The 13,386-nt window shown below is 37.9% G+C and overlaps 1 protein-coding gene across 1 annotated transcript in view; it reads left to right on the top strand.

The window, feature by feature from the left end:
- The window catches only part of gspt1 (G1 to S phase transition 1), a 34,173-nt gene that overhangs the window by 13,365 nt on the left and 7,422 nt on the right, over window positions 1–13,386 (top strand). Inside the window, exons 4-13 of the mRNA XM_062964543.1 lie at window positions 968–1,186; window positions 2,208–2,241; window positions 3,981–4,058; window positions 5,666–5,846; window positions 6,749–6,903; window positions 8,662–8,802; window positions 9,596–9,689; window positions 9,796–9,876; window positions 12,772–12,945; window positions 13,140–13,229. Of these exons, the coding sequence (XP_062820613.1) occupies window positions 968–1,186; window positions 2,208–2,241; window positions 3,981–4,058; window positions 5,666–5,846; window positions 6,749–6,903; window positions 8,662–8,802; window positions 9,596–9,689; window positions 9,796–9,876; window positions 12,772–12,945; window positions 13,140–13,229 (1,247 nt within the window). The remainder of the gene's footprint in view (window positions 1–967; window positions 1,187–2,207; window positions 2,242–3,980; window positions 4,059–5,665; window positions 5,847–6,748; window positions 6,904–8,661; window positions 8,803–9,595; window positions 9,690–9,795; window positions 9,877–12,771; window positions 12,946–13,139; window positions 13,230–13,386) is intronic.

The raw sequence follows: 13,386 nt of genomic DNA, 5'->3' as shown, positions 1-13,386 counted from the left end.
GAGTCATTAATTCCAATGTACAGTAGAGTCTCACTTATCCAACGTTCTAGATTATCCAACGCATTTTTGTAGTCAATGTTTTCAATATATCGTGATATTTTGGTGCTAACTTCGTAAATACAGTACAGTAGAGTCTCACTTATCCAAGCCTCGCTTATCCAAGCCTCTGGATTATCCAAGCCATTTTTGTAGTCAATGTTTTCAATATATTGTGATATTTTGGTGCTAAATTCGTAAATACAGTAATTACAACATAACATTACTGTGTTTTGAACTACCTTTTCTGTCCAATTTGTTGTATAACATGATGTTTTGGTGCTTAATTTGTAAAATCATAACCTAATTTGATGTTTAATAGGCTTTTCCTTAATCCCTCCTTATTATCCAAGATATTCGCTTATCCAAGCTTCTGCCGGCCCGTTTAGCTTGGATAAGTGAGACTCTACTGTAATTGCTACATAACATTACTGTGTATTGAACTACTTTTTCTGTCAAATGTGTTGCATAACATGATGTTTTGATACTTAATTTGTAAAATCATAACCTAATATGATGTTTAATAGGCTTTTCCTTAATCCCTCCTTATTATCCAAGATATTTGCTTATCCAACGTTCTGCCGGCCCGTTTATGTTGGATAAGTGAGACTCTACTGTATTATTATTGTCCAAAACAGTAATCTTAAAATTGCTTTCTGTAATCCTTTAGCTTCATCTGAAATTCTGCTACGCCAAAATAATCTGATAATCCTTAGGGGTTGTAGCTTGTTCTACAAACATCCAGCGAAAAGAGAAAAGTTTGAATAATAAAGCATCAGGCAACAGATTTCTTTTTTAAAAAGCTTGAATTTAGAACTGTTAGGCCTGATTTTTTAGATGTAGCATTTACCTAGCTTTGAAATGCCAGCATTTTTTTTCAGAAAATAAAAGGCTTTCTTCTGGCTCAAATGAATTATTGGTTAAATTCCAGTAGAAAACGGAGAAACGGAAATGTCCCCTGAAGAATCATGGGACCACAAAGAAGAGGCCGTTGAGGCGGATTTAGCGTGTGGCGGTGCAGGGCCCATGGACGAAGGGATCCCCGAAATGATGGAAGAAGAGGAGGAGATCCCCACTCCGAAGTCGCTGGTGGCACCCCCGGGGGCTCCCAAAAAGGAGCACGTCAACGTCGTGTTCATCGGACACGTAGGTGAGTTGTGAACACGGACAACGGACAAGGGGTACATGGCGTGTTCTCTGTCCTGGCATTCACAAGACTCACTTTTTCAAGACTTCTGATGCATACCTCTGGGTTTTATTTTTCTCTCATCCAATTCTTTAGATATATATACTAGCTGTGCTCGGCCACGCGTTGCTGTGGCGAAGTCTGGTGGTATGGGAAATAAAGTATTGAGGCATTGGTGGTAGTTAAGGTCAAGGGTAAAGGTTTTACCTTACATTAAGTCCATTATAAATGGGTTATATAGCTGTGTGGAAGGGCCTTGAGTCTACACTGCCATATAATCCAGTTGAAATCAGATTATTTATTTATTTGTTTATTTACAGTATTTATATTCTGCCCTTCTTTCTCACCCCGAAGGGGACTCAGGGCGGATTACAATGAACACATATATGGCAAACATTCAATGCCAACAAACAAATAACATTCAGTTTTAGACAGACACAGAGGCATTTTTTTAACTTCTTTCCAGCTTCACGATTCTGGCCACAGGGGGAGCTGCTGCTTCACCGTCCATTGGTGGCTGTTCTTCCTCATTCTTTTCCTCGTGAGCAGTTTTTATGGTGTTGTAGATTAGTTAAATTAGCCTCCCGCATAAAGAGTACCTAAATTTTCCCTACTTGACAGATACAACTTTTATAGGCAGTGTGGAAGAGGCCTAAGTGAGGCCTAACTCTGCCTGTCCCCTGGGCTGAGTGGGTTGCTAGGAGACCAAGTGGGCGGAGCTTAGCCTTCTAATTGGCAGCAATTGGATAAAAATAATTCTTCCTCTCCCTCTAATGAGGACGTTATTTTTCTTTTCTTTTTGTTGTATGAACGTAGAGGCATGGATGACTGGTTGTGCTGCCAAGTTTAGTGTTTCTGGGATGTGTAGTTTTGTTGTTTTGTCCTAGGCCGAAATTTCAAATTTACAATGGGTTAAGTCGCTTGTTTTGTCACACTTTGAAAAATCTGTCTTCTTTAAATTGCTCTTTGTAAATCTTTTTGTTAGATGCTGGCAAATCAACAATTGGAGGACAAATAATGTAAGCAACTTTTTAAAGCTCCTATTTTATGTTTTTAAGTATTCAAGTAAAGCCCTAAATGGTTCAGGATCTGCTGGGGAGGCCCTTGTCCTATATCACAGTCCCTTGTCCTATAGGTTTAGCGTTTGATTGACACTGCCCTGCCATCCCTATTTATGATTGCCCTGACACCTCCCAACCAGCTTTATGCATAAGCTCCTGTCTTCTGGATTCCTGTAGTTTATTACAGTTCAGGCTTAAATTGCTGTTGATGTTGTTTTATGCTGTTTATTTGTTTATAATGTTGTTCATTTGACTGATTTATATTTTTAATATAAATTTTTAATTTTAGAACTTTTAATTTTTAATATATATGCTCGAAGATAAGCCAAGTTTTTCAGCCCTTTTTTTAATCTGAAAAAGCCTCCCTCGGCTTATAATGGGGTCAAGGCCGGGCAACAGAACCTGGAGGCCATTGCTTGCAATATATGAGATATTCCTCTCTTATCCTCCCTTATTGGTGTGTTTTCCAAATCCTCCCTCACTCTTGTTTTGAAAATGGAAAGATGCCCTTGCAAGTCAGGAAGAAGAAAAATATATATCCATTAATCTTATAAAAACATTTCCCCTGAAATATTTGTTAAACTCTCCTACAGATATATAGGTATTAACCCCCTGCATGCATTTGCAATCCCTATGTACTTATATATCTGTATCTATCTATCTATCTATCTATCTATATACATTAATTTTATATATGAATTTTCCCCTCATATGTTTGCAGGCCTTTGCAAATCCTATATACATATAAATCCATGTACCTGTATACCTGTATCCATATATACATTATTTAACCTACTGATGCCTGGATTGATGTAATTTTATTGGCATTTATTTTTGAAATTTACCCGTAGCTGCTTCGTTTCCCACCCTCGGCTTATACTCAGGTCAATACATTATCCCAATTTTTTGTGGGAAAATTAGTTGCCTCGGCTTATATTCGTGTCGGCTTATACTCGAGTATATATGGTATGTTGATTGGGCTGTCCCCATGTGAACTGCCCCAAGTCACTTCGGGGAGATGGAGGCAGGATACAAAAATAAAATTATTATTATTATTATTATTATTATTATTATTATTATTATTATTTTATTATGACACAGCAAACAAGATAGACATGCTGGATTTCGTATCACAAAATCACAAGTCAAACACTTCCCAAGTGTCTAGGACTGTGGGATGTATTATTATTATTATTATTATTATTATTATTATTATTATTATTTTATTATGACACAGCAAACAAGATAGATATGCTGGATTTCATATCACAAAATCACAAGTCGAACACTTCCCAAGTGTCTAGGACTGTGTGATGTATTTTCCGATGATGCGCGCAGATCCCAGCAGGGTGGCCTTTTGCAGTTGGCAGATCGTAATTTTGTCAATCTCTATTGTTTCCAAATGGCGGTGTTGTTGTTGTTATTATTATTATTATTATTCCTTATATCTTTACCAATATGTAATTGCTTATAAAGTATACATATCATAAAGCCTGGCTTTTCCCTGTTTTGTCTTATGTTGCTTTTAGCTTCAAGTAAAAGCCCTGTTATTATGGAAAAGTATAATTCTAATTTTTTTCCTGTTTTGTGGAAGGAATATTAATATATTAAAAAGTATTAACACACATTCAAGTATCATTGAAAGAAAAAACTCACTTTGTTGTAGCTAATGAAAGTTGTAACCTATCCATTTCTAGGTACTTGACTGGCATGGTTGATAAACGAACACTGGAAAAATATGAGAGAGAAGCTAAAGAAAAAAACAGAGAAACTTGGTATGACACTTCTTGTGCCTTTAGATTAACATTTTACAATTTATGTGGGCCCAATATTTTGTGGGTTTCAATTAATATCTGAAAAATGTGCACCACAATAAAGGTTCAAACTATAGAACACAATATGTATATTAGAGCATCATATACATAATAATGTTAACAATAATACAAATAATAATACAACTGATAACCAAATTCTGTCAGCTGTAGTGGCATACAGTCATAACTTACAAAGATTTATAGACTGCAATCATCCTGATTTAAATGCTACACAGAGCAGTTTTCAGTATAAAACATATATCAGACATATATCAACAAGACTCCAACTAAAGTTTGTTAGCAACACAGTATGTGTACATCCAGTCTCTCCAAATGCATGTAATATGTTGTAAAACTCAATATATCAGTGTGCAAATCAATTGGCTCAAACTTGGCTTGGAGTCAAAACAAATCAAAGTCTCTGTAGTCTTGGAGCAGTTCTGTAGGACTCCTCAGGATGTAAATGCAGTCAATTAGCCATAGCTTCAGTTTGTTGACAATAAATGGTCAAATAGATGTTATTTTAGAGTGGCTGGCTGTGAGCCGAAGTAAGCCGTTTACATAAGCCGTTTACTACTGGTTCCCAGGTTTACTCCAGTTTCAGTTAACCCTTCATCTGGTAAGCGGCAGTGTTTTGAATATCTGTATTGTTGGCTCAGCTTCAAGTTTTCTTAAAGAGATAAAAGGAAAATGGTCTAATATAGTGCTCTTTATAAGATACTAGCTGTGCCCAGCCACACGGTGCTGTGGCAAAGTGGTGGTGGTATTGGTTAAAAATTGTTGTGTAATTTTTATTTGACGTTATTTGCAATTTTTTAATTAATTTTATTGTAAGTTATCTTTTTATTTATTATATTTTATTATTTTCTTGTATTATTTTTAGTTATTTTCTGTTATTATAGTATTTTATTGTATTAATTTTTAGTGTTTTTTATTATTTTTTATTGGGTTGCTAGGAGACCAAGTTGGAGGAGCTTAGCCTTCTAACTGGCAGCAATTGAATAAAAGCAATTATTCCTCTCTCTCTAATTAGGACTTTATTTTTCTTTTCTTTTTGTTGTATCAACCTAGAGGCGTGGATGATGGGTTGTGTTGTCAAATTTCGAGGTTGGAGGGCCTGTAGTTTTGTTGTTTTGTGGGTCGCCGTGATGCCATCACTCTTTTATATATATATAGATCACATATGATTTATATAGACCAGGTGAAAATAGACATATCAACAAATGCTATATTTACATAGTTTTTACTCCCAGGCATAATAGTTTCAATTGTTTACTCACATGTTCGCAGTGTCTACATGTCAATTAATGCCTGTTTTCCGCATTGATTACACATGTTCTAGTATTGATTCAGATAGAGCTGAGACATGGGGGACACATGTTTTGGCTTAAGGTTGGCTTGATGGACATACAAGCAGAACTTTGTCTGTGTTTGCAATTGCATGCCGGAATATAGCCATGATACTCAAAGATTAGCCCAGTCTAGGTTTGCTGAGAATATTCAGATATATTATCATGTATGTATGTATTCATTTAGAGATGCCCATGTGCTCTTTGTTTTGTGGGTAGGTATCTCTCGTGGGCCTTAGACACAAATCAGGAAGAACGGGACAAAGGTAAAACGGTGGAAGTGGGCCGAGCCTATTTTGAAACGGAGAAGAAACACTTCACTATTTTGGATGCTCCAGGTCACAAGAGTTTCGTCCCAAATATGATTGGTGGAGCTTCTCAAGCTGATCTAGCCGTGTTGGTAAGGAATGGCTCGTTCATTCCCTTGTTTTCAAAGTATCACTTCAAATGTGTCAGATAACGCACAGTAAGGTATAATAATAATAATAATAATAATAATAATAATAATAATAATAATAATTTTATTTTTATACCCCGCCCCATCTCTCCGAAGGGACTCGGGGCGGCTTACATGGGGCCAAGCCCAGGTCACAAACAATATAAAAACATAACAATAAATCAATCAATCAACAATAAAACAAGTTATAGGTCAAGATGCAATAAATGGTCTGAACTTAGGTTTATGTGCAATGGTTCCGTGGAAAAGTGGTTTTAAGTAACTATATGTTTTAGCTGACTAATGTATTTTATGTGTTGTATTTTATGAATAGTCGTTAATGGTTTTAAATGTGTTGCTGTTTTATTGATCTGTTTGGCATTGAATTTTGCCGGTTGTTGTAAGCCGCCCTGAGTCCCCTCGGGTGAGAAGGGCGGGGTAGAAATGTTGTAAACAAACAAAATAAATAAATAAATAAATATACTATGATAAAATCCTGGGTTGGCTCTAAAAAAGAACTGGGCCAAAAAAGTGCAAAAAGTGCAGATAGAAGTCCTTTCTTTCTCCCACCCTGGACCTTCCACAGATATATATATAAGTTTTCCTTGCTTAGTTTTTTCAATATACAGTAGAAGGTATGCTGAATCAATACGGCCATACCGTTTTTGGAGCTACAGTTTGTTGTAAAACATTATGCTTAATTGGTTAATTTGTAAAATCATAACGTAATTTGTAACATAATCCCTCCTTATTATCCAGCATTTTCACTTATCCAACGTTCTGCCGGCCCATTTATGTTGGATAAGTGAGACTCTACCATATACTGTAGCTCAGCGTCTGACTGATTTGGTTTCCTTTCAAACTAGGTGATATCTGCGAGAAAAGGAGAATTTGAAACTGGCTTCGAGAAAGGAGGGCAAACCAGAGAGCACGCCATGTTAGCCAAAACAGCAGGAGTCAAACATTTAATAGTCCTTATTAATAAAATGGATGACCCGACTGTGAACTGGAGCAACGAAAGGTGAGTACTTCTGACAACTTTTTAAAGACATTGACTCCCTGGTTTCAGAGTTTTTGACACTTTGTGCATTGGGAACAGTGTTATTCCCATTCTGAGGAGCAATCTACAATTCTCAGTAAGTCTCTTGTGCCATCTTTTTGTGACTTTATATTGTTGTTTGATGTTTTATTGTTGTCTGATTCATTTTATTGTTTGCGTTTGCTTTTATATTGTTGTTCCGGGCTTGGCCCCATGTAAACCACCCCGAGTCCCTTCGGGGAGATGGAGCGGGATATAAGAAAAAAGTTATTATTATTATTATTATTATTATTATTATTATTATTATTATTATCTGATCCAGGCAGCAAGGCTACAATTCCAAAAAGTTTTATCAATTGCCTCCCGTCTCTCCCTCCTATTGTTTTTCTTTTCCTTACTTCCCGGTTGGCCAAGAATTATTCTCTATGTGTTGTCGAAGGCTTTCATGGCTTGAATCACTGCGTTGTTAATATTATTAATGGATTTATATGTATCGTTTTGCTTTTATGATTGCACTTTTGGGCATTAAATTCTGCCAATTTCTCTAAGCCGCCCTGAGTCCCCTCGGGTGAGAAGGGCGGGGTATAAATGTTGTAAATAAATAAATAAATTGTTGTGAGTTTCCCGGGTTGTCTGGCCATGTTCCAGAAGCATTCTCTCCTGGCGTTTCGCCCACATCGATGGCAGGCATCCTGCCATCCTGTGTGTATATATATGTGTGTGTGTGGGTGTGTTGTCAAAGACTTTCATGGCCAGAATCACTGGGTTGCTGTGAGTTTCCCGGGTTGTCTGGCCATGTTCCAGAAGCATTCTCTCCTGGCGTTTCGCCCACATCGATGGCAGGCATCCTGCCATCCTGTGTGTATATATATGTGTGTGTGTGTATGTGTTGTTAAAGACTTTCATGGCCAGAATCACTGGGTTGCTGTGAGTTTTCCGGGTTGTCTGGTCATGTTCTAGAAGCATTCTCTCCTGACGTTTCGCCCACATCGATGGCAGGCATCCTGCCATCCTGTGTGTATATATATGTGTGTGTGTGTGTGTGTTGTCAAAGACTTTCATGGCCAGAATCACTGGGTTGCTGTGAGTTTTCCGGGTTGTCTGGCCATGTTCCAGAAGCATTCTCTCCTGACGTTTCGCCCACATCGATGGCAGGCATCCTGCCATCCTGTGTGTATATATATGTGTGTGTGTGTGTTGTCAAAGACTTTCATGGCCAGAATCATTGGGTTGCTGTGAGTTTTCCGGGCTGTCTGGCCATGTTCCAGAAGCATTCTCTCCTGATGTTTTGCCTACCTCTGTGGCAGGCATCCTCCGAGGTTGTGAGGTCTGTTAGAAACTAGGCAAGTGGGGTTTATATATCTATGGAGTAATGTCCAGGGTGGGAGAAAGAACTCTTGACTGAGAAAAGTGTGAATGTTGCAGGAAGCAGCCAGGCTTTGAAGCTGCAAGGCCATTCAGTGCTAATCAAGGTGGGCAACATTCACAGACAAGAGTTCTTTCTCCCACTCTGGGCATTCTACAGATATATAAACCCCACTTACCTATTTTCCAGCAGACCTCACAACCTCTGAGGACGCCTGCCATAAATGTGGGTGAAACATCAGGAGAGAATGCTTCTGGAACATGGCCAGACAGCCCGGGAAACTCGCAGGAACCCAATTATTCTCTGTATTTGTGTCATTATACTCATTTATTCTAGCATTCTTCCTTTCTTTTCTTTTTTGGCAAATGTTTCAGATACGAAGAGTGCAAAGAGAAACTTGTGCCATTTTTGAAAAAAGTGGGCTTCAACCCCAAGAAGGACATCCACTTCATGCCCTGCTCAGGGCTAACCGGAGCAAACCTAAAGGAGCAGTCCGACTTCTGTCCTTGGTATACGTACGTATTGGGTTTTATATGTCCAGCTTTTCTGTACGATGCAGAACATACCACCCAGCAAAGTCACATAAAAAAAATTAAACAGTAATTGAAAGCTTGCAGCAAGAAAAACATTTTAAAAAGGAGCCTAAAATGTCTGAATGGAAGGGCTAATCATCACATTCAGGGTGTACTTTCCTTTCCCTTAATTTTCTATAATGAAGTTGTAATGGGTTTTATATAGTTACATAATCTGGGGAGCGGAATGAGCACCTGCTGTTAGCCCCAGCTTCTGCCAACCTAGCAGTTCTGAAACATGCAAAAGTGAGTAGATCAATAGGTACCGCTCTGGTAGGAAGGTAACGGCGCTCCATGCAGTCATGCCGGCTGCATGACCTTGGAGGTGTCTATGGACAATACCGGCTCTTCGGTTTAGAAATGGAGATGAGCACCAACCCCCAGAGTCGGACACGACTGGACTTAACGTCAGGGGAAAACCTTTACCATTAACCTTATTATTATCGTAAGAATTTGTGTACACAGACTCAAAATATTGGGCTTGACATGAGCATAAAAACAAAGCTTTCCCAAGTGGTGAAGCTTTGCACTAACAGAACTGTATCATTTGAGATACAAACTTGTTTTTACTGTGTTTTAATATAATTTTGCAGGTGTGAAACACATGTCATTATCAAACTAAAGAAATGTTATCTGTTCTCTGGCATCATTGCAGAAGGACGCTGTGCCTTTAAACAAGGCAAAGATACACTATAGACTTTTGATGCCAGTGTAATCCCTCTTCCCTTTTTTTCAGTGGACTCCCCTTTATTCCCTATCTGGATAACTTGCCAAACTTCAACAGATCTGTTGATGGACCAATAAGGCTGCCAATTGTGGATAAATATAAGGTACACTCTTCACGACCACCTTCAAAGTATTACTCAGTTACTCTCAAGCAGTCGGGGGGATTGGATTTTGTTTGTAAAACCTGTCTGTGTGTTTCTTCATGCAAAGGACATGGGCACGGTGGTTCTGGGAAAGCTGGAATCGGGCTCTATTTGCAAAGGACAGCAATTGGTGATGATGCCAAACAAGGTGCAGTATGTTTTCCTTTTAAGAAGTGTCCCTCTTTGCTGTTTTTTTTAGCTTTTTTATTAATTTATCAATCAAAATGTATAAGTTTATGTTTTTCTCATTTTACAATATCTTAAACATATCATGTTGTATACAATCCGACAGTAAAAAAATCAAAACATCTTTAAACATATTTCTTATCAGTTTTAGACTTTTCCATTACAACTTTACTACATATCTCTCTACTACACCCTTTTATCTACTTATACATATTTTATTTATTGTTGTTGTTGTTGTTGTTGTTGTTATTGTTATTATTGTTATACCTTTTTCCCCTCCCCTTATTTTGTGCCACCTTCACCAGGACCAACCAAACTCATACTGTTTCACAAGTCCAAAATTTCATTGTCTCTGTTGCTGGCCTATACCCCTTTCCCTCATTAAAAATATACTCAATACATTTTCTCTATATTTTCCAAAAATCTGTTTGTTTCAATATTAATTTTAATATTGCAAGTCAGCTTATTATTAATTGCTATGTTCCAAATTTCCCTGTACCATTCTTCTAATTGGATTTCCTTTTTTTTGTTATTAGCAATTTTGCTGCAGTTATCAAATTGGAAACCAATTCTTTCTCCTCTTGTGAGAGGATATTGTCTTGCATAAGTAATAATGCTGATTTAGGTGTATCCACTATCTCTGTTTTTATTATCGCTCTTATTTCTTTAAATATCATTTCCCAAAATTTTTGTATAATTTTATATGATCACCAGATATGAAAATATCGCCAGGGTTGTTCCTCTTTGCTGTTGAGCTTGTAGAGTATCTCTTGGCTTGGAAAGCCCTGTATTAAACTGTCTTTTATATTTTGGGGGTGTTAAGACACTCGTGCACAGAAATAGGCATATAAACAACCTCATTTTACTCAGAAAAGCTGGTGCAATTTTTACTGCTGCTTTTTGATAATAACTAAGGAGATGCCAGGGATTTCCACGTTGGTATTAGTAGCATAATGTCGGTGGGCACAAAGCTTTTGAATTCACATGGAGAAATCACTTTTTTTCTCCCCAAAATGTGACTGGCAGTCATGAACTTGTTAGGAGAAAGAAAATAGGTCTTCTCAGGAACATGGAGGCTACGCTCCAGTTCTTCTGAGAACAAGTAGCATCAGTTTGATTAGTTTCCCAATTGATATGAATGAACTTTCACTCCTGGGCCATTTTTTGTGTAAGAATATCCATGTTCATAATGTCCAATACTTTAGGGATCCATTGTTCAGTATCAATTTTCCATCTCTGTGTCAATATAATTCTAGCCACTGTCGTAAAATAAAATATAAGTTTATCTGTGTTTTTGTGTACATGTGGATCTGTAAATCCCAATAAAAAAGTTTCAGGTTTGAATTCTAATTGTTTTTGTAGAATTTTCATCATTTTTATACACTTTGTGCCATAATTTTTTTTTATCCTTTTGCACTCCCATCACATGTGGATTTATTTATTTCGTGGCAAAAACATTGCATAATAAATACAATTAAAAGTGATGAAATAAAGGAAATCACAAGCAGCTAAATAGTTTTAGACCAAAAGCGGGCAACAGCGACCGCATTTTTCAAGGCATTAGTGAGTTGGTTTTCAACTGTTTCAAAATCTTTTGCTTGTGTTGTAAGGCCAAGGTCATCAGCATATATAAATCTCTTTGTGAGTGGTGGTTGTGGCTGATCGTTCGTGAAGATGTTAAATAAGGTCGGTGCAAGAACACTGCCTTGGGGTAAACCATTCTTTTGCCTCCTCCATCTACTTTTCCGGCCCTGAAACTCCACATAGAGCTGCAGTTTTCCAGGAGGGTCTGGACAGTTTTTGTAAAGTCCAAGTCAAAGTGATATGGTAGACTTTTTGCAGCATTTTTCTATGTTGCACCGTGTCATAGGCTGCCGTACGGTTCACAAAAACTGTTCCCGTAATACAGCCTTTCTCATAGCCTTCCTCGATATGCTCAGCCAGATGGAGAATTTGACCTGTACAGTTCTTGCCTGGTCTGAAATATTGTTGTGCAATAAGTTTAGGTTGAATGACAGGTCCTAATCTATTTAATAGCATCCTCTCATAGACTCATCACATGTGGATGAACGTGCCAATCTTCTTTCCACATTTCCAACATAAGTGAAGTCTTTTAAGTGAACGTTCCATGTCATAGGGCCTGGCTGTGACGCAGGCTGGTGAGCAGCCAGCTGCAACAAATCACTCTGACCAAGAGGTCATGAGTTCGAGGCCAGCTCGGAGCCTGCGTTTGTCTCTGTCTCTGTTCTATGTTAAGGCATTGAATGTTTGCCTTATATGTGTAATGTGATCTGCGCTGAGTCCCCTTCGGGTGAGAAAGAAGGGCGGAATATAAATACTGTAAATCTATATATATAAAAGAGTGATGGCATCATGGCAGTGGGCAAAACAACAAAAGTAAACACCCCATAACCTCGAAAATTGATAGCACAACCCATCATCCACGCCTCTAGGTTGATACAACAAAAAGAAAAGAAAAATAAAGTCCTAATTAGAGAGAGAGGAATAATTGCTTTTATCCAATTGCTGCCAGTTAGAAGGCTAAGCTCCTCCAACTTGGTCTCCTAGCAACACAATAAAAAATAATAAAAAAGCTAAAAAAAAAATTAAAACACTAAAAAATTAATACAATAAAATACTATAATAACAGACAATAACTAAAAATAATACAAGAAAATAATAAAATACAATAAATAAAAAGATAACTTACAATAAAATTAATTAAAAAATGCAAATAACGTCAAATAACAATTACACAACAATTTTTAACCAATACCACCACCACTTTGCCACAGCAACGCGTGGCCGGGCACAGCTAGTAAATAAATAAATAAATAGTCCTTCATTTTCCCTTCAGCACAATGTGGAAGTCCTTGGGATCCTTTCTGACGATGTCGAAACGGATGCTGTCGCTCCCGGTGAGAACCTGAAGATCCGACTGAAAGGAATTGAAGAAGAGGAGATCCTCCCGGGATTTATACTCTGCGATATTAATAACCTGTGTCATTCGGGACGCACCTTTGACGCTCAGGTATTTGTAGGAAATGTCTCGTTTCACTTACGATGCGGATGCTAAAATGGGATGACGTTTTGGTCCGTAGAACTTTCAGAGGCAGGGAAAAGCATGTGGCCTCCGCCCTTCTTGGCCCTTATCCTCCCTTTTTGGGTATTTAAATGCCGCGGAAGAGCCTCCCCTTGGACTTACTCTGTTCTTTCTGGTTGCAGATCGTGATAATTGAACACAAATCCATCATCTGTCCAGGTTACAATGCGGTGCTGCATATCCATACATGTATCGAAGAAGTTGAGATCACAGTGAGTACAAAGGTTCTTTCCTCCACTTATATGAAAGTGATTCATTGGTTTCCTGATAGCAAAGAGTTACCGTATATACTCGAAGATAAGCCGGGTTTTTTAGCCTTTTTTTTTTTTTTTTGAGCTGAAAAAGCCTCCCTTGGCTTATAATGGGGTC

This window comes from Anolis carolinensis, unplaced genomic scaffold (assembly GCF_035594765.1).
Source record: "Anolis carolinensis isolate JA03-04 unplaced genomic scaffold, rAnoCar3.1.pri scaffold_13, whole genome shotgun sequence".
Lineage (NCBI taxonomy): Eukaryota > Metazoa > Chordata > Lepidosauria > Squamata > Dactyloidae > Anolis > Anolis carolinensis.
Note: the sequence above shows the minus strand (reverse complement) of the source record. Positions and strands in the feature narration are given on the sequence as shown.